At 38.2% G+C, this 22,930-nt stretch overlaps 1 protein-coding gene across 1 annotated transcript in view; it reads left to right on the top strand.

Moving 5' to 3' along the window:
* Positions 1-22,930, top strand: part of LOC129431383 (NACHT, LRR and PYD domains-containing protein 12-like) — a 62,489-nt gene that overhangs the window by 15,447 nt on the left and 24,112 nt on the right. Inside the window, exons 2-3 of the mRNA XM_073874828.1 lie at positions 6,017-6,167; positions 20,806-22,641. Coding sequence (XP_073730929.1) covers positions 6,025-6,167; positions 20,806-22,641 — 1,979 coding nt within the window. The 5' untranslated portion in view covers positions 6,017-6,024. The remainder of the gene's footprint in view (positions 1-6,016; positions 6,168-20,805; positions 22,642-22,930) is intronic.

The raw sequence follows: 22,930 nt of genomic DNA, 5'->3' as shown, positions 1-22,930 counted from the left end.
GCAATACCAACATGAGATAGCGTCTGCCCTAGCTGGAATAGAGGGAGTTGAAAACATCTCAGATGATGTGATTGTTCACGCAGCTGATTATGAAACACATACGCAACGTCTGCATGCCATTCTGAAGCGTCTGAGAGAGTGTGGGCTAACCCTGAATCCTTCGAAATGCCAGTTTGGCATGGATCGCTTAAACTTCATGGGAATTCTGCTCACACAAAAAGGCATTGGTCCCACTGAGGAGAGAGTCAGAGCTGTGGCAGAGGCCAGAGAACCACAAAACGCTTCAGAAGTTCGGAGCTTTCTTGGACTCGTCAGTTACAGCAGTAGATTTATTCCACAATTTGCAACGCTGGCAGAGCCCTTGAGACGCCTTACCAGAAAAGACTCTGAGTTTATCTTCGGTCCAGAACAGAAAAATGCATTTAACTTGCAAGAGCAGGGACTTTAGCATACTTCGACAAGGACGCCCCAACGCAGGTCATCGCTGATGCTAGCCCTGTAGGGTTGGGTGCTGTATTGACGCAGCATCAAAAAGGACAAATGGTGACAGTTTGCTACATCAGTAGAAGTTTATCAGACTGTGAGAGACGTTATTCACAGACTGAGAGGAAGGCCCTTGCTCTTGTATAGGCCTGCGAGAGGCTACACCCCTGTGTGTATGGCAGACAGTTTGATTTGGTCACAGACCATAAGCCATTAGAGTCAATGTATGGTCCACGCTTCAAGCCCTGTGACCGTGTGAAACGATGGGTTTTGCGCCTTCAACCATACAACTTTAAGGTGGTTTATGTTTCTGGAAAAGAAAACATTGCTGATCCATTATCACGACTCCTGGGAAGCACAGCAATGAGAGAAAAACACTTGCATGAATCAGATGAGTATGTGAAATTTGTAGCCATCAGTGCCACTCTGAGAGCCCTAGCTACAAGGGTAATGGAGGAAGCTTCAGAAAAAGATCCAGAACTCGTAGAGCTGAGAAACGCTATAGAGAGTGGACATTTTGAAAGGTGTATGACATACGCACCTGTAGCTAAGGAGCTGTGTGTTGTAGGGTTTTAAGTCTTACGTGGAGCACGTATTGTTCTTCCAAGAACACTACAAGCATGAGCCATTTCACTGGCACATGAAGGACATATAGGTATTGTTGTAACTAAACAACATTTGAGAACAAAAATATGGTGGACTGGCATGGACAAAGCTGCCGAAACATTTTGCAAATCATGTCATGGTTGTCAAATAGTTTCTCGCCCTGATGCTCCAGAACCATTGAGATCTTAACCATTGACAGATGGACCGTGGCAAGATCTAGCAGTGGATCTGCTTGGACCGTTGCCATCAAAACACTCAATCCTAGTTGTAGTGGATTATTACAGTAGATACTATGGGGCGGTTTCCCGGACAGGGATTAGCATAATCCAGGACTAGGCCTTAGTTTAATTAGGAAATATAACTAGTTTTAACAAACATGCCTTACTAAAAACATTACCTGCGTGCATTTTGAGGCAAAACAAAGGGCACTGATGGATTTCTAGATATGTAAGTTACAGTTGTTTTCAGTTTGGACAGCTCTTAAAAATGTTTTAGTCTAGGACTAGTCTAATCCCTGTCCGGGAAACCGCCCCTATGAGTATGACATACTAACCTCCACCACCGCAACAAAAGTGATTGATAGTCTTGAGGAGATATTAAGCCGACATGGACTTCCACTCACATTAAAGTCTGACAACGGACCTCAATTAAGGTCTGATGAGTTCAAGGATTTCTGTGAGGCAAACGGAATCAAACACCTGAAAACGACGCCTAAATGGGCACAAGCTAATGGCGAAGTTGAGCACCAAAATGCTTCGATCATGAAACGAATCAGAATTGCACAGTCAGAAGGACTTGACTGGCAAAGAGAACTCAGGAAGTATGTCACAGTGTACAGAGGAATTGTGCATAATACTACAGGCAAAAGTCCCGCTGAACTTCTGTTCAAAAGAAAGATGAGAGGCAAGCTACCTGATCTTACATCTGTGGATACTGATCTTGAAGTTCATGACTACGATACAGAGAAAAAAGGGAAATATAAACTGTATGCGGATGAACATCGCAAGGCAGAATACTCAAATTTAGCAGTTGGAGACAGAGTTCTTTTGAAACAGGACAATATTGACAAGTTTACTACACCGTATAATGCAACACCTCACACTGTGGTCAGGAAAGCCAGAAACCAAATAACTGTTGAATCACCTACTGGAGCCCAGTATACTCATAACACAACATTTGTGAAAAAATATGTAGAGAGAGAAGCAGAAAACATGTAGGACAGTAAGAAAGAGGATGATGGTGCTATAAATGCAGAGCAACAGACAATTTCAGATGACTCTGAAAAGCTGACACCTAATGCTGAGTGTAATCAAAATATGGCATATTCTAAGCCCCAAAGACAAAAGAAATTGCCTCAGAAATTTGCTGACTTTGTAATTGGTTGATTTCTTAAACTGGTAAATGCAAATAATGCGGTTTACATGTTCATATTCGATTTTGGGGGGGATGTCATGTACTGAAATGATGTTCTGTGTCTTTAAGAAATGTAAGCGCAATGCATGCCGGGGGCCGGATGTTATGTGTGTGTGTAGGGTGCTTTAAAAACCGAAGTAAAGATGCTGTTCAGAATCCCGATTGGCGCGTGATTAAGTTAATAAGACAAACAAAATATATATGAAGAGTTTGGTTCCAAAACACAATAAATCCATTTTGACAAACTTCTATAAAAACGTGTTTTCTATACCAAGAAAGTGACAAGATGAAAACCACTATTTTCTGTTACAAACTTTCACATAGCATCTTTAGGTTATAAAAACATAAAAAATTCAAATCCAAAACTTGATTTTCAAAGATTTATTATAAAAACCTAATTATTTTTTCCACAAAATGCAATAAATCCATGACAGTTTTTTTCTCTCAAAATGCTATAAATCTATTCAATCAATGTATAAATGTGCATTCATCTTTGCCATGATATATTCATTTAGTTGAACAGTAATATACACTGATAAAAAATAAACATTAATGGCATTAATCAAAACACTTACTTTGTGATATTAAGAACACTGTCATTGATGCGGTTATATGCTCAGCATTTTTCACAGCGATCAGCTGTAAAATGTTTTGGTCCTGCTCGATTTTCGTTGACTTTGAGTAAAAAATGTAAAGTTTTTCATAAGATCCCCTGGGGTCGATGTGTTAGCATGAGAAGCTTGATGCTGTCGGGAGATAAGCACCAGTCTCCCAAGTGCTTCGCATAAATTATTAGATGTTGATGACAATCTTTCCCATCACAGAAAACAACCACAGGTCTATCAATGCCATTAAAGTATTATTTTGTTTTGTTTGTTGATCACGAAGTACAAAGTAGATGAGGAAAACTAGGACTCTGTGTACTCAGTGCGTCGCCATGTTTGTTTACATTGCGTGAATGGTCCGTTGTAATTTCTGGAATGGATTTATTGCGTTCTGTAAAAAAGGAGGAGTGGCGTTTATCGCATTTTGGGAAAAAAGGGAGAAAAGATGACAGAATAACATGGCGGATATTGGATTTTGCGTAAAATTAATTATTTACTTTTAAATACTGACCTGATATAATACTGATTTTGGCAGTAACTGGCATCACCTGTATTCACCTCTGGATTTTCTGTTTGATGTTCTTTTGACCCACGAACATCAAAATCGTAACAAAAATCATTATTTGTGCTAAAAAAACTCTTCAAAACACATCAGTGTATCCTAACTTTGCATGCATGTTCATGGCCCTAAATGAGAAAAGTGACAAAGTGTCTGGAAGAAAACGGTAACTTAAGTAATATTTCATATACATTGTAAATAGAAATGATGGAGATCTGGGGATCGTTGCTATTTAGATTCTTTAGTCAAAAAGAAAGTTCAGTTGGCTGAACTGCTGGGCCTTAAGAAGCAAGTGGCTCTGATCAGATCACGGTTTCAGAATTTTAACCAAATTGATGCTCTGTCTAAATTTTTCTTTAATTTAGAGATAAAAAATGGGTAGAGCAGGGTAATACATGCCTTGCGCTCAGAATCTGGGGCCTCATTTATCAACATTGCGTAGAAAATGTTCTATTTTTGTACCTACGAATGAAATTTAGAATGTGCCTAAGTACAAAAAAATCGGGATTTATCAAACGTGCGGACGGGGTTCGTACGCACATCAGTAAGTAATCCTTGATGATAAATCCCACTTGTTCTTAAGCACCATGCTCGTGCACGTTCATAGTCATTTGCATTCCGAAACGCCTCCAATGAGCCATATATGGTGACAACACCTCCCGTTATATGTCACGTGGTTTTGCTTTTTCCCCTCATCGCAATAATGACAAAGAGAGCGAAAAAGAGGAATTTTACAGACACAGAAATTGAGTTACTGGTGGATAAATCCTAATAACACACCCTGTTTGCTTTACTTAGTGCGGGAGGAATGACTAACAAAAGAAAACAAATCTGCATGGGAACATGTTACCAGTGAGTTTAATTCCGTTGAATATGAGGAGAGAACACTTCCAGAAATAAAAAAGGTCGTTTGACATTAAATTATCAGCCAAAAAAAAAAAAAAAACGCGTCACAGCACACCGACGTGAAACGAGTGCAACTGGAGGAGGACAGACAAATTCCACCTTGGACAGCAGCATATATAACCAGCATCATTGGCGCGATCTTTGAAAACGCGCTACCGGCGGAATGGATTATTTGCCAAGTCTTCCAATAACACAAGATAAGCCATTGCACTGTGTCAAACATTTGTCGGAGACTTCATTAATACAAATCACATGTAGAGCTTTCACAGATACATATACATATCACAAATAAATCATTATACTTATTTGCTGTTACAATACTGACATTAATCATTTTTAACACCTGCTTGTGGATAATAAATAGACACTTCTTTACTCACTGGAACAGGGTCCTGTGTAGTATCGCTATTCTACCACTAGATGCTCTGCGTACGCATACTCCGAGGTGTGCGTATATTTACACACATTTCTAAGTATAAGTGCAATTTGATAAATTCCACACTTTGCGTAAAACTGTTCCTACGCACACTTTACGCACACTTCTGTTCGTACGCACGCTTGATAAATGAGGCCCCTGGAGTGTTGTTGACAGAGCCTGCTGATATTCGCAGGAGGGCATTTTCCTTTTATGAGAACCTATACAAAAATGAGCTGGGGGATTATTTTGAGAGTGATAGTGTTTTTTTTGATAATTTACCCCAATTGTCACCGGAAGCCAAAACCAAAATCTCAGGTGCCTTGAGCCTTGGAGAAGTGTATAAGGCCCTCCAAGAAATGGAGTCTGGAAAGGCAGCCGGAATCGATGGCTTACCAGCTGACTTTTATAAGTCTTTTTGGAAAGTACTGGGCAATGATTTGCTAGAGGTACTAAACTAAAGTTTGAGGGAGAGGCAGTTACCTTTAAGCTGCCGTAGAGCAGTGTAGACCCTCTTGCCTAAAAATGTGACCTAACAGAGATAAGGTGCTGGCGACCAGCTTCGTCTGCAGCTGCTTTCAAAAACATTGGCGAATAGATTGTCAGCGGTGATAGAGGGCATTATTCATCCTGATCAGACCTATTGCGTTCCCGGTAGGTCCATTGTTGATGTTTTTTTGATTTATGACATTTTTGATATCTCCAGAATATTTCACGTAGATTGTGGCCTAATTCTTTTAGATCAAGAAAAGGCTTTTAATCGGGTCGAACACTGTTACTTATGGAGAGTGTTAGAAGCCTTTGGTTTTGATCAGAAGTTCATTGATTTTATTAAAGTTCTCTATAGTGGAGCACAGAGTTTACTTAAGGTGAATGGAAGTCTATGTGCTCCTTTTAATGCTTGCAGAGGTGTGCTCGCTGTCCAGCATGTTATACTCCTTAGCAATAGAACCTCTCTTACACCAGTTAAAGACTATATATATTTTTATACAAGTTTTTCCATTCATGTTCTGTTTTTCTCACTTGCAGTTTTAAAAATGAGCCTCTATGAGGAGAGAAAGGACGGTGTACAGTACCACAAAACACAATGTTCAGAACTCAGCTGTGTGTCTTTGAAGAGTAAAGAATCCATTTGTCAGCCTCCTAATCTTAATAATGGAACGATGACCTCTGATCCCATGTGAGTATAAACAATGTTTAAACTATTTTTTTGTAATTTTCGTCCAATTTCAAATGTTTTTTTTTTCAAAAATCTTGAAAGTTGTCTTAGGCCAACTTAGGTCATTTTGTCCGATAACTCCATCTATGAGAAATTTCATTCTGGCTTTTAAGCTTGTCACAAAACTGAATCGAACCATTCCAACTGCTCGTTAACGCAAATTTCTAATCAGCCAATCACATGGCAGCAACTCAACGCATTTAGGCATGTAGACATGGTCAAGACGATCTGCTGCAGTTCAAACTGAGCATCAGAATGGGGAAGAAAGGTGATTTTAGTGACTTTGAGCGTGGCATGGTTGTTGGTACCAGACAGGCTGGTCTGAGTATTTCAGAAACTGCTGATCTAGTGGGATTTTCACGCACAACCATCTCTAGGGTTTAAAGAGAATGGTCTGAAAAGGAGAAAATATCCAGTGAGCGGCAGTTCTGTGGGCGCAAATCCCTTGTTGATGCCAAAGGTCAGAGGAGAATGGCCAGACTGGTTCAAGCTGATAGAAAGGCAACAGTAACTCAAATAACCACTCGTTACAACCGAGGTACGCAGAAGAGCATCTCTGAACGCACAAGTCGAACCTTGAGGCGGATGGGCTACAGCAGCAAAAAACCACACTGGGTGTCACTCCTGACAGCAAAGAAGAGGAAAATTAGGCTACAATTCGCACAAGCTCACCAAAATTGGACAATAAAAGATTGGAAAAACATTGCCTGGTCTGATAAGTCTCGATTTCTGCTGCGACATTTGAATGGTAGGGTCAGAATTTGGCGTCAACAACATGAAAGCATGGATCCATCCACCTTGTATCAATGGTTCAAGCTGCTGCTGGTGGTGTAATGGTGTGGGGGATACTTTCTTTGCACACTTTGGGCCCATTAGTACCAATTGAGCATCGTGTCAATGCCACGGCCTACCTGAGCATTGTTTCTGACCATGTCCATCCCTTTATGACCACAGTGTACCTTCTGATGTCTACTTCCAGCAGGATTAATTATCTCAGACTGGTTTCTTGAACATGACAGAGTTGATGAGTTCACTGTATTCAAATGGCCTCCACAGTCACCAGATCCACCTTTGGGATGTGGTTGAACCAGAGTTTTGCTTCATGGATATGCAGCGACATATCTACAGCAACTGCATGATGCTATCATGTGAATATGGACCAAAATCGCTGAGGAATGTTTCCAGTACCTTGTTGAATCTATGACACGAAGGATTAAGGCAGTTCTGAAGGCAAAAGGGGGTCCAACCCAGTACTAGTAAAATATACTTGTACCTAATAAAGTGGCCGGTGAGTGTAGACGGTGGAGCAAGGGGGAAGGCAAGCTTTCCCCACCACAGCTTGACTTAGTGTGATGACATCACCGGAGGGGAGAGACATAGCCGACGACCGTTATGCAGTGCTTTAAAGAAAAGAAAAACATTGCCCAGGGAGGACAGATGGAAATGCTCTTTATTGATGGGCACCAGGCCCCCGTGGGGACCTGACTGGGGGCAAGATAGGAAGGGATCTGAAGAGCACACCCGTACGTTAAGTGGACAACAAAAAGGGAACATGAGACAGCAATTTTAAAATAAAATACGCATTTTGTAATGTATTTATAAACATTTAGGAACGCCACATAGTCTAACAAAATAAAATTACACATTTTCCATTTAAAATATATTCGAGTAAGAGTAAAAGTACCCTCTTTAAACTTTTGATAATGCTGATACTCTTAAGAGTACATGTTTTCCAAAATCTTACCCAAGTAAATGTAATGAAGTAGATGTAGCTGTCAGGAACAGCGGACAAATAAACCCAAAAGCAAGCGATGTCGGGGACGACGACGACAACAGTAAACAGGGTAAATAGACACTAGACAGATTTAAAACAAAACTTGACTTGACACTAGACTTAAACAGCAAATACAAAATGAACGAGCACAGAACAAGAAACACAAGGGCTTTAAATTAGGGAGTAAATTAAGAGGGGAACAGCTGCTAGGAATCAAACAATCAAACCAATAAGAATGACAAGGGAGCGGGGTAAAAGAGACGAGACAAGGAAAAAACGTGGCCTGATATCAACACACCATGGTCACATGTTCCCACACAGAACATGGTACTGTCAGAATCCTGTCAAATAGAACTAGACATTAAAACAAGACAAGATTCTGACAGAATCCTGACAGTAGCACCTTCCTTTCCACTTCTGATCATAAGTGCAATTACTCCCACTGTATCCGTTTTTATTATAAACAGCGATTTAATATTGAAGCCTCCTAAATCACAATGAATTACAGTTTGACAGTAAATATAACCAATAATTATATTGAAGTTAAGGTGCTTAATGCCCTACACAATGGGCCTTCAATCTGGGGTCCGTGGCCCACAGGGGGTCTGCCAAATGTTGTTTAATCACAAGCTATTTTTGTATTAAAAATGTAAAACATGAACAAAACGTTACATGTTCCCTTTAAGTTGTGCAAGTGCACGGCTGCATAGGCTTATTGAAGGCGCGTGTTCAGTGCAATTTTAGCCTGCGGACCAAAACATAATAAGTGCCCCTTCAGGAAGCAGCAGTAACGACAGAAATATAAATTATGAGACGGTTAAATCATATAGGCAGGTCCAGAGCAGGGGTAGGCAACGTCAGTCCTTGAGATAAAAAAAGTTGTAGTTGTTTAATTGTCTCTCTCTCCCTGTCATTATGCTTTCCTTACACTCTTAGATGTGTTTAATGTTTGTTGATGTGTTTTGGTCTAGTTTATTTATTTATTTAAGGATAGCCCCTTGAGATGATCCATCTCTTTTTCGAGGGGGAAGCACAAGGATAGCTGTTTCATGTACAACATCACAATACGTCCCACAATATACAACAAACTCATAACAATAACACATACCCAATAAACGATTTACCATTGTCCTGCTTAACACGTCCCCCAACCCTCTTCCCTCAGAATCCTCGCCTTTTAATGGTGATATAATAATTTACATTACATAAACATTAAGTCACTATTCTTTATAAGATTTCACATAATTCAGACAAGTTATTTAGTATGAGTTAAGACAACATATACATATTTCTGATACATATACAGGATAGACATTCATCTGTAGTAAGAAAGAATACCAAACATGACATTTATGATATAATACATCAGTAACAAGTGCAAGGCGTATTTAAAAAAATATATAATGAAGATTTATACAATTGTAGTGTCGTTAAAGAACGAAGAGCAACTGGCAAATTATTCCAGTCTGACGCTGTCAGGAATAGCACAGATGAACCCAATAGCGGACGATGAAGGGGTTAACAAAGGATTTTAATTATAAACAAGACAAAAACAAAAGCCCACGTGGGGGCATACAGCATAGACAGACACAAGAACTATACTACACTTAAACACTAAACAATGAACTAGACTAAATACATTAAACTCTACTAGACAAGACTTCTTAACAATGTACTCACAGGTATGAGCTGTGTCCCAATTCAGGGGCTGCGACCTTCTAAGGACGTATTTTAAGACCGATTGCGTCACAGCAGCGCGACTTCAGGCTGGTAAGGCCGTCCCAATTCGAAGGATGCTTAGAATGAAGCCTCAAAATGCGTCCTCATTTCTCCGCGCTGTTAAGGATAGAACGAATGGCTCCTTAACAGCCGAGGATATCTGAAGATTCATTGCGCGCCTGCAACGGCGGCTGGATATTCTAAAATAAACAATTAAAACCTTCATTAAATAAAAGTGTGTATTTATCAAAAAAAGTTTGTCACTGTTTTAGTATTACAAGTTATGTTTTGTGTTAATATTATTCTTTTTATGATGCATATATTTCTAAGGTTGATTAATTTAATTTAATATACTGTTGAATAGTTTAATCTACATCAACGTGTCATATTTTCTAAACTAAATTAATATTTTTCTGATTTCATATTTATTTTAATAAGTCAGAAACGTTTCCGCTATGTCCTGCTGACAGGCGCAGCAGATGACGCCAATTATGGGTCGTCCGAAGGTTAGACCGTCTCATTTCAGTTTTCTTCGCGGAATTCTGAGGCTGCCACCTTGAAAGACCGAGTGCTCATATTTAAGGTTGCATGCTTAGAAGGTCACAGCCCCTGAATTGGGACACAGCTATGGACACAATGCGCAAGCACAGGACAATAAATACAAGAGGATTAAATAGGGTAACAAATCAAGAGGGGAGCAGGTGATAAGAATCAAACAATAATGAGGAGGATGACAAGGGAGCGGGGTAAAAGAGACAAGACACAGGGAACACGTGGTCTAGTAAACCAATACTGAGACCACGTGAACCCACACAAAACATGGGTCTGTCATGATTCTGCCACAAGACTAGATTAAACAAAGGACAAGATGGCAGAACCATGACAGAGTCTGTCAGGAATAGCACAGATGAACCCAATAGCGGACGACGAAGGGGTTAACAAAGGATTTTAATAATAAACAAGACAAAAACAAAAGCCCACGTGGGGGCATACAGCATAGACAGACACAAAACACTAGACTGGACTTGACAATAAAACACTTGACTTGACAATTAATAGATATTTGACTGGAAAACAAGATAACGAGGAGGGAACAGTAAACAAGGCATGAGCCTCCACATAAGGCCTGGGACTGTCAGGACTCTGCCTTGAAGTCTTGTGTTATATTTGTATTTTGTCATGGTGGCAGAGTTCTGGCAGTCCAAGGCCTTATGTGGAGGCTCATGCCTTGTTTACTGTGGCATCTGCCTCCGGTGTCTTGTCATTTGTCCCCGCCCCCTCATTCTCCTGCTTATTGTTAATTATTACTTATTCCCATCACCTGTTCCCTCCTCGTTATCTTGTTTAGTTTCTCTTATATAACGTTCTCTTGTCCTTAGTTCTGTGCAGGTTCATTTTTTGTATTGTCCATGTTATCAAGTTGGATGTTTTCCAGTCAAATATCTATTAATTGTCAAGGCAAGTGTTTTATTGTCAAGTCCAGTCTAGTGTTTTGTGTCTGTCTATGCTGTATGCCCCCACGTGGGCTTTTGTTTTTGTCTTGTTTATTTTTTTTTTTATAATTATTTTTATTGGATTTTCTCCAATTAAGCAAAATATTTTTTCTGGCAGCAAAGGAAAGAATATTATACAATTTCTTGTTAGCAGATGAAACAATGCATTTATTAGGTATACCCAGTATCAGTGAGATTGGGTCAAAATCCACCTGCTTATTAAAAATCTTTTCCATTACCTCCATCACCAAACCCCAATACCTTTGCAGTTTGTGACAAGACCACAGACAACGTGTTAAAGTGCCTACTTCAGTTTTACATTTTAAACACATGGGCGATAGAGAGGAATTAAAAAAATGCCTGCGATGTGGAGAAATATGAAGCCTATGAATGATTTTAAATTGTATTTCTCTCGTACGTGCACAAACAGATATCCTCTTAGCATAAGACCAAATATCATCCCATGTTTCATCATCAATATCAATAGCTAACTCTTCCTCCCATTTAGTTTTGGTAATCTGTGTATCAGTAGAAGAAATTAAACACATAGCACCATAAAATCTTCCCAAAGACATTTTTCCCGAAGATAAAAATAATAACCTCTCAATAAATGATATCTCACAGTTTGTAACAAGTGTTGTGCTAGTAGTAATATAATGTCTCAATTGGAGGAATCGAAAAAAATCATGTTTAAACAGCTGGTATTTTTGAGTTAAGTCCACAAATGACATCAATTTATTATCTAAGAACATATCCCCAAGCCTAGTAAGTCCCAAATTATACCAACGTTTAAAACCATCATCCAAAATTCCTGGGGTAAAATCCGGATTGTTTAATATTGGGGTGAAGAAAGAAGTCAATTTAGATGTACCTTCAAGGCTACAGACCGATCTCCATGCTTTCAGAGTATTAACTATAATTGGGTTATTATATATCTCTTTTATGTTTTGAAAGTTTTTAACAAAAAGAAGAGCTCTTAAAGGAAAATGTGAAAAGGAGGATTCAATATCTAACCAAGTAGAGGAAGAGTCATTCCTAACCCACTCTGCAATGTATCTCAAATGGGAACTTAACTGGTACATCTTAATATTTGGAAAATCTAGCCCCCCCATAGAACTTGGTAGATAAAGAACTGATAATTTTAATCTAGGTTTACGTTTACTCCATATAAAAGAAGTCATCCAGCTATTTAGGTCTTTTAATGTCCTATTTGAAAACAGTATAGGAACCATACGAATAGGGTATAACAGTTTGGGTAACACAATCATCTTTACAAGTGCTATACAACCTAGTAAAGATACTGGCAAGGAATTCCAACGTTCTAAATCCTGCCGTATTTTCTCAAATAAAGGAACAAAATTAGATTCGTACATCTGTTTCAAAGATGTAGAGATAAAAATGCCCAAATAAACAAAACCTAGAGGTGACCACTTAAAAGGAAAACAGGGCACTATATTAGGCTTAGAAATAAGAGTACCTAAAGGCATAGCTTCAGATTTGGTCAAATTAACTTTATAACCGGAGAACGTACTTAACCAGCTAATCAACTCAATTAGTGCAGGAACTGACTTTTCAGGCTCAGATAAAAAAGCAATACATCATCAGCATATAGTGCAATCTTATGATGTATATGTCCTATCTGTAAACCTAAAATAGATATTGCTAATCTGATAGCTTCAGCCAGAGGCTCTATAGCCATCGCAAATAAAAGCGGCGATAGGGGGCAACCCTGTCTGGTGCCTCTATTCATATGAAAATAGTCTGATCTTAAGCCATTTGTCAATACAGCAGAACATGGGTCTGTATACAGCACTCTGATCCACTGCACAAAATTTTCACCTAGACCAAATTTATCCAAAACAAAAAAAAGATAGGACCATTCAATCCGATCAAACGCCTTCTCTGCATCCAAAGACAGTACTAACCCATCTATGGACTTCATCTTAAAGGTGTAAATAATATTTAAAAGGCGTCTAACATTATCAGATGAGTTTCTACCCTGTATAAATCCTGTTTGGTCAGTTCCAATTATTGTAGGCAAAATTTTTTCAAGGCGCATTGCTAATATTTTTGAAAGCAATTTCCGGTCAACATTCAGTAATGCAATTGGCCTGTAAGAAGAACATGTGTCAGGACTTTTACCTTTCTTTAATATGAGCGAGATATAAGCTTCTCCAAGAGTCTTTGGCAATTCTTTAACCACAAATTAATAATTAAACATATTAAGCAATGGGTCCACCAGTAATTCTTGAAACTCCTTAAAGAACTCTCCGCAAAACCCATCTGGCCCTGGTGATTTACCATTCTTTAGAGCATTAATAGCATTAATAACCTCCTGTGTAGTAATAGGGCCATTAAGGACTTCTTTTTGTGTAAATGAGATTGTTTTAAGATTAATCTCAGAAAAAAAGTCTTCCATTTTTTTTAAGATAATCATCTGTTTTCTCAGAAGAATATAGATTTATATAAAAATCCCTAAATGAATTATAAATGTTCTTATTATCATGGAAAATATTATCTCCTGAATCAACAATTGTATCAATGTACTGAGATGCTGCACGTTGTTTAGCAATATATGCTAGAAATTTCCCGGGCTTGTCTCCGTGCTCATAAAATGTTTGTCTTGAGTATCGTATTTTCTTCTCTGCATCTACAGTGAGAAGACAGTCCAAAGCTGCTCTAATTGCTTGTAATTCTTTCAACAATTCTGCTGAAGGAGAGCTGTTATACATTTTTTCTTTAACCAATAACTGAGATTCCAAGGCCCTTTAATTTGCCATTCTTTGACGTTTTTTGGAAGAAGTATAAGAAATAATTAGTCCTCTTGCATAAACTTTACAGGTTTCCCATAATAAAGATGGGTTATCTGTGGATAAAGAATTAATAGATAGAAAAGATTTAAATTCAGAAGAAAAGTAAACCGAAAATGCACTGTCCCTAAGAGTTGCAATATTAAGTCTCCACTGTATAGAATAATCCACAGTGTTCCCAAGTTGAAGCTCCATAGTGACACTAGCATGATCTGATAGTAAAATACTATCTATATTACAAGATAGGACTAAATGCAAATCTGTTTTAGGCATGAAAAAGGAATCTAATCTTGACTGATAATGATAGGAAGTAGAAAAAAAAATATATTCCTTATCAGCAGGATGAAGAGTTCTCCAGACATCTACAAAACCAAGATCATTACAAATATTCTGAAGAGATCTCGCCTGAGCGGTTAGAGATGCCGAGCTATGTGGGTACCTATCTACAAGAGGGTTCATAACACAATTAAAATCCCCCCTGACAACAATTAAATCTGCTGGCCTGGCAATCATGTCCAAAAACACTTTAGTAACAAATTCAGATGGGTGAGCTGGGGGATAATACATATTTAGTATAAGAATAGTTTTACCTTGCCACAAACCTTCAATAATAACATAACGACCGTTCCTATCTTTAATACAGTTTAGAACTTTGAATGGTAAATTACGTTTAATGAGAATAGCAACCCCTCTACTTCTAGATGTAAAAGATGAAAAGTATATCTGCCCAAAAACACCCTGTTGTAACTTTAAATGTTCCACATCACTTAAATGAGTCTCTTGTAAAAGAGCAATTTCTATATTTCCTTTTTTCAAAAAAGTAAGTATCTTTCTTCGTTTTACAGGATTATGGATACCTCGAATATTCCAAGTACAAATTCTGAGCACTCTAGACATTAAAAGCTGTACAGACAGTCAGTGGAGCCCTAATATAGATAAACATAAAATATATTCTTGTAAGTGTAACTTTCAGAAATCTGAGCTTTAAACAAAAACAAAACAAAATACCAGAAAAAAGACACAAACTATTTAAGGGAACAAACCTGCCAAACATGCAGGAAGAACTATTCTTACTCTTTTCTTCTGTAGGCAACTGCCTACCCCTCCAAACACCACTCACATCCTTTAACATAGGGTAAACACAAACCTCACCAAGCTCCCAGCAACATGGTGAACAACTTCACTCAGTGAACTATTTTGTTCATGTACCGCACAAGCCCTCGCGAAAGTTTACCATTTCAGCCCAGGCTGTCAAGGAAGGTAGTGGCATCCTCTGGTGTAGCGAAACGCTTCATTGTTCCGTTAATGGTCAGCCTCAGAGTTGCAGGATACAGCAGTGCATATTCGATCTTCATCTTCTGCAATCGTTTTTTGACATCGTTGAAAGCTTTACGTTTCTTTATCACCATCGCAGAATAATCGTTGAAGAATGAAATCCTCGGACCTGCGTTGGCGCCTCTCATGGGATCCGTGCCAACATGACGAGCTGCGTCCAACACTCGCTGCTTATCCGTAAAGTTATGAAACTTTATGATGACAGGTCTGGGTCGTTGCGCGGGTCCTTGCAAAGATACCAAAGAGCGATGAGCACGATCAAGCTTGATTCTCCCTGCTTTTGTTGTAATCTTCAAATAATCGGGCAGCCACTTTTCAAAGAAACGCACCGGATCATTGCCTTCAGTTCCCTCTGGTAGTCCGATTAGGCGCAGATTACACCTGCGCCCGCGATTCTCCAGGTCGTCGCTATGTTCTGTCATTTCGCTCAATTTTTTTTGAAGATCAGCCACAGACGCTTGCAAGGATTCGGTCGAATTTTCCACACCTGCGATCCGCTCCTCCGCCTCGCCCACTCGTTCGACCAAGGTCTGGAACTGAACCGTCTGATCCTTTATCGCGGATAGGACAGTATTGACTTTGTCATCAATTACCTTAGTTATGTTTTCAGTTAATTTGTCCAAAGCTTGAGCAAAGTCGGAGTTGGAACTTTCCTCCTCACGACTGCTCGTGCTCGCTTCGTCCATATTGACGTCCTGCTCGGCGCCGCTGATAGTAGAACTTTTCGCCGGAATCTTCTTGGCTCTGGGCATTTTGTCAGATCCTTTTAAAAAATACTGATCTAAAGACATGGCACATTAACCCTCCAATCAAGTAGAATGACTTCACTGAGTGAAAATATGTATTGAAACGAATATTTGAACAAATGTCACGGGAGCTCGCCAAAACGCGTGTTCGCTCTACGACGCCATCTTCCTCCCCCCGTCTTGTTTATTATTAAAATCCTTTGTTAACCCCTTCATCGTACGCTATTGGGTTCATCTGTGCTATTCCTGACAGACGCAGCCTTAAAGCAAAAGGCCTTCTTTCCAGTTTCTCTTTTAACTGAAGGAACTTGAAAGAAAGGAGATGTTAAATTTCTAAGAGCATGTGATGATCTAAATGGTACCAGGTATTGTTTCAGATAATAAGGAAAATCATTATAAATGCACTTAAAGATTAAAATTAACCAATGGAATACTCTCCTTTCTTTCGGCTGCAGCCAATTAAGAGAGTTATACATTAAGCAGTGATGAGTATTGTAATGACATTTTAAAACAAATCTGCATAGTGAGTTAGTTAATATAGTTATAGGTTTAAGAGCAAACTCTGTTGCATTTTGGTAAATTACATCCCCATAATCAATTATTGGCAGAATAAGTTGTTGTACTATTCTTTTCCTAATCAATTGTGTAAAGCTATTGATTGATCTGTAGAGCTGACCAATACATGCATGGACTTTTTTTTAGTTATATAATCAATGTGTGGTTTAAATGTAAGTTCTGGGTCAACCCACACCCCCAGATATTTAAAAGAGTTTGTACTTTCAAGTTGTTTTCCATCTGATAAGTATATGGTCATGCTCTGCAGATTTAGACCCAGGCACTTTGAAAAAAGCATACTGAAAGATTTTTTATTATTTAAAATAAGATTATGCTGAGTGAGCCAAGATTGTATTTGATTAAAATCAAACTGAAGTGACTCTTGTATATTATATACATTTTTGTTTGAGCTATAGATAACGGTGTCATCAGCATATAGATGGATTTTACATTTTTCTATTATTTTAGACATATCATTTATGTAAATTGAAAATAGTAAGGGCCCCAGAGATGAGCCTTATGGAACACCTTTCGTAATTATGTTAGTCTCTGAAGATTTACCCTGTACCATAACAAATTGTTTTCGACAATGTAGATATGAATTGAACCAGAGTAGTACTTTCTCTGGAGGCACCAACTGAATAAAGCTTGTCCAACAAAAGGTAGTGGTCAACAGTGTCAAAGGCTTTGGTAAAATCTATAAAAATTGCCCCAGTAGACTCTTGCTTATCAAAACCTGTATAGATATCATTGGTGAGATTAAGTAAAGCTGTTGTTGTGGAGTAGTTATGTCTAAACCCTGATTGACAGGGAGATAAAATATTATTATTGTTGACATATGATGATAGTTGATTAAAGATTAGTTTTTCAAATATCTTTTGAACAGCACATATAATTGAGATAGGTCTATAATTGTTAATGTCTGTAGAATCCCCCCCTTTAAACACTGGTGTTACTCTGGCACATTTCCATATAGATGGCAGTGAATTGGTTATAAGAGACAAGTTAAAGAGCTCTGCCAAGGGATACATAAGAATGTAATCAGCATATTTTATACATTTTGCTTCAATGCCGTCAGGCCCAGCACTCAACCTACGTATAACTTCAAGCACTTCCTGTGGTGAAGTCATATTACAACAAAAAGAATGTGACAGTGTTTCATTTTGGTAAGTTGCATTCCAATACGGGGTTGGTCGGGACTGACTAATATTTAAGAAATGTTCATTAAAAATATGAGATATTTATTCTGGTTTAGAGACAAAATCATCATTTAAACAAATCTGTTTAATCAGATTTTTGTTGTTGCGATTAAGAACTGCATTTAGCTTTTTCCAAAATTGCCGTGGGTGATTGGTTTCTTGGGACAGGCTATTTTTATAATAATTGGATTGAGCATTTCTAGTCCTAGTTTTGCAGTCATTACGTAAGCGCCTATAGATCTCCCAGTCATCAGGGTGTTTACTGTTATGATATTTATCCCATGCTTTATCTCTTAGTTTATACTGGCTCAGTAAATCAGAGCTCAACCATGGCAGAGTCCTTCCCTTAACCCTTTGAATTTTATATGGAGCATGTTTATCAATCACATTCATTACTTCAGAATAAAAAAATTCCCAGGCATCTTCAATTGAAGGAATTAATGACATACGATCCCAATGTATATTGAGCAAGTCATTTCTAAAGTGGTTTAAATTAAATCTTTTACATTGCCTAAATTTTATAAATTTAGGCAGTAATTTTGGTACTCTAATTTTCCATACACAGTATACAATGGAATGGTCACTCATACAATCCGACATTACCCCCGAAGTAATTATTCGTTCTGGATTGGTGACCAAAATCCAATCCAAAAGTGATGATGATTGGCCATTAACCCTGGTAGGCTCATTAATTAGCTGTGATAGATTTACACTTTTAATTAAATTTTTGTCCTTAGTAGATGAATGGTCAAGCCAATTCCTATTGAAGTCACCTAAAATTATTAATTCTTTAGTATTGCTTTTCTCTAATGAGCCAATTGTACTTAGGATATTTGACAATGAGTCAATTGGAGCAGAGGGAGGCCTATAAATACTACCCACAATTAATGACTTATTGGCATAAAATGTTATTTTAACAAAAATACTTTCAAAATTAATTGGCTCAATTGAAGATACAATACGGTTGGAACTGAGGCTCATGTCCACATAGATCGCTACCCCACCTCCTCTAGTACCTCTGTCAGCTCTATATACTGTAAATCCTTCAATTATTATTTCAGTATCTGCAATATTAGAGTGTAACCAAGTTGTAGAAATTGTTATGATATTTGGTTTATAGAGAGTGACCCAGGCCCGTAGAAGATTCATTTCCGAGGGTAAACTCCTTATATTTAAATGAATTATTTTTAATATAATAGAACTAGTAAAAGGTTTATCTAATTTAATATATTCTTAAAAGGTGGGATTTCACTGGGATAAGAGTTAGGCGATGGAGAGCAGGGCAACCTAGAGAGACATACACACACAAAACAAACGTAGACATACATTCTGACATAAACATACAAAGACAAAGACAAGACTTGCGTGAGACATATTTTGTAATCTTAAACGTTTCAGCAGATCTAGGTATCAATAAAGGAAAAAATAGAAATAATGGCTTATTTTCTAATGGAAGCAAGTATTTACAGTGTTCAGTCTCCAAACAAGTTCAGTATCGCATCCTAATGGATAAGGCCACATTGACCTTTCATAGTACTCACTACTCCGTAGATAAAAGAGACTCGTCCCGACAAATATAATTCTCCGTGTCGTCTGGACAGCGAAAGCTTCTGGCTTTTCCATCCTCAAGTACCCGCAAAGTACATGGATACATCATTGAATACTTGATCCCCTTTTCCCGGAATTTCTTTTTAACAGCATCGAACTCGCTGTGTCTCTTTGTCAGATCAGCGCTAAAATCCGGGAAAATATGGACTCGCGATCCCTGGAAAAGCAGTTCCTTTTTTTCTTTAGCCAGACGTAGGATGTGAGCCTTATCCTGGAAGCTGAGAAACTTCACCAGAATCGGCCGGGGTCTGTCAGTTTTATTCCCAGGCATGAAAGTTGGAGTACGATGCGCCCTCTCAATAGAAGCCGAAGTCGGAAAACTTTCCTTACCCAGAAGCTGTGGGATAAACTGGTTCATAAATGCAATGGTGTCCCTGCCTTTCGACTTTTCAGGAATATTTATGAACCGGAGATTACAAGCACGGCTCCTGTTTTCAGCATCGTCAACTTTAGCTCTGAGGTAAATGTTTTCCTTTTCAAGTAACTTCACGCGTTTGTTGAGATCTTCGACATTGTCCTCGTTGGAGCTCACTCTTTGTTCAAGCATATTTATCTGGTCACTTATTGTTGACATGGAGCCTTGTATTTTTTCAATGCTTACTTGTATTGGTGCAATTTTTGCATCAATATGTGCATAGATGTCAGTTTTAATCTGAATGATTGCATCCCAGATATTCTTAAGTGTAATATCCGCGGCGTGCTCCATTGTTTGCTATCGTGGTCTTAGGTATTCTCAGTGTAGTTGCCTTAAATTTACTTAATTAAGGAAGGAGCTTTGTTGTTTGGTTATTTCACAGACCGATCAAAAATGCAGAGTATCAATGGTTAGTAGCCAATTTATATCAGAGAACCCCTGGACCTGCTTCACACACTCCAAGTCAAGCAGCCATCTTTAGATGTTATGTTTTTTGTATGTTAGTTTAATAAACCATGTTTGTATTTACCTTGAATGCTTCCATTTCAATTGCTTACAAACAAATTCACTTAAACTGCCTGAGTGTGTTACCGGCTTTAAAGTACTTTAAAGCAGAGGAACTTTTTTTTTACATTCTCAGGAAGCTAACATTCCTTGGAGTTAATATAACATGAGCATTCACTGGACGAGTACAACAAGTGGATCATTATTAAAGCTGATCAGATACTACAGATCTGTAAAGTTAATTCCAATTAATTAAATGTATTTCCCTGTATGGAGTAGTGTTTAAATAATCTTTCTTTCCTGAATCACTACATTGTACTGTAGGTTAGTCTAATATATTTGAATTATATTTGGGGCATCTCATGTTATTAAATTACTTAAATTAAAATTGTACTTTAAATGTATTTTTTGTGTTTGCTTAACTTGTTGCTGTCTGAACAGAGAGGAGAAAGATTATTCCAGCAACTCTGTGAAATCCCATCTGACATGCACTGCTTTAATGGAGACCTTCTTCAGACAACAGAGACTCAAACATACTCACAAATCCATCTTAAAGAACAAATATGAGAGCTTATTTGAGGGAATCAAACTACAGAAGAACAAAACCCTCCTGAACAGAATTTACACACAGCTGTACATCATAAAGATGGAGAGAACACCCATAACACAACAATTACAAGACACAAGAATCAACTGCAATGACATCTTTAAACCTTTACCTGAACCAAAAGATAAAACTGAGAAGAGAAAAAAGATGACTAATATAAAGAGCGTTCTTACTAAAGGCATCGCTGGGATTGGAAAAACCGTCTCTGTGCAGAAGTTCATTCTGGATTGGGCTGAAGGAAAAAACAATCAAGATATAGACTTCATGTTTGTGCTTCCATTTCGAGAGCTGAACTTGATTCAAGATGATCAGTACAGTCTTCACAAACTTCTGCTTGACTTTCATCCTGAACTTCAAGATCTGGACTCAAAGGTTTATGATGAGTGTAAAGTTGTGTTCATCTTTGATGGTCTGGATGAAAGCAGAATAACACTGATGTTTTCAGACAGTGAGATTTCTGATGTGACTTGTGTTTCATCAGTGGCTATGTTGATGTCAAACCTGATCAAAGGAGATCTGCTTCCCTCTGCTCACATCTGGATCACCTCCAGACCAGCAGCAGCTAATCAGATCCCATCTAAATACATCAATCGTCTGACAGAAATCCAGGGATTCAATGATCCTCAGAAGGAGGAATATTTCAGGAAGAGAATCAGCGATGAACATCAAGCCAGCAGAATCATCTCACACATTAAAAAAACAAGAAGTCTCCACATCATGTGTCACATACCAGTCTTCTGCTGGATCTCATCCACTGTGCTTCAAAACATCCTAAAACAAGATCACAAAACAGAAATCCCCAAAACTCTGACTGAAATGTACATCCACTTCCTGCTGATTCAGATGAATATAAAGAATGAGAAGTATGATGAGAGAGATCCACAGAAACTCTTGCAGTCTAACAGAGAAATGATTGTCAAACTGTCTGAACTGGCTTTCAAACAGCTGATGAAGGGTAATGTGATGTTTTATGAGGAGGAGCTGAGAGATTGTGGGATAGACATTACTGACGCCTCAGTGTATTCTGGGATCTGTACTGAGATCTTTAAGGAGGAATCTGTGATTCATCAGAGGAAAATTTACTGCTTCATACATCTCAGCTTTCAGGAGTTTCTGGCTGCTTTCTATGTGTTTTATTCCCATTTAACTAAGAACAAACAATCACTGCACTTGTTTCTTGGATGTAATTATGTCAGATATAAGTCTGAGGACAGCTCTCTGTTTGAGTTACTAACATCAGCAGTTTATAGAAACCTTGGAAGTAGAAGCGGACATCTGGATCTTTTCCTGCGATTCCTGCTGGGCACCTCACTGGAATCCAATCAGAGACTCTTACAGGATTTACTGCCACACACAGAGGAGAGTTTGGAGACAATAAAAAAAACCACAAATTACATTAAAGACAAAATCAATGATGATTATTGTCTGTTACCCAAAAGATCCATCAATCTGCTTCTCTGTCTGCTTGAAATGAAGGTTCAGTCTCTGCACAGACAGATTCAAGAGTTTTTGCCATCACAGACACTCTCTGCTGCTCACTGTTCAGCAATAGCCTACATGATTCAAATGTCTGAGGAAGTGCTAGATGAGCTGGACTTAAAAAAATACAACACAACACAAGAGGGAATAAGAAGACTTGTACCAGCTGTGATTAACTGCAGAAAAGCTCTGTGAGTATTGAAAATTGCAATTCCACCTTCAGATTATGATATTGTTTTGTTTCTAAGACACCGATTTGTCTGCAAAATCTGTTAAACTGCACATTGCATTTTTTTGCAAAGTGAAGAGTGACTTGAGACTTTTTTTTAGAAATGGAGATTTTTGCATGCGCTTAAGGCTAAATGCACCAAGTGACATTTGTAAAAAAAAAAAAACAAGGCATTTTGTTTATATATTATCATTGAACCAAAACATAAGAGCCACAAATGTTCATTTACAAAAAAAAACATGTCAGAGGAT

This window comes from Misgurnus anguillicaudatus, chromosome 13 (assembly GCF_027580225.2).
Source record: "Misgurnus anguillicaudatus chromosome 13, ASM2758022v2, whole genome shotgun sequence".
NCBI lineage: Eukaryota > Metazoa > Chordata > Actinopteri > Cypriniformes > Cobitidae > Misgurnus > Misgurnus anguillicaudatus.
This window is presented reverse-complemented; position numbering and strand designations above follow the sequence as displayed.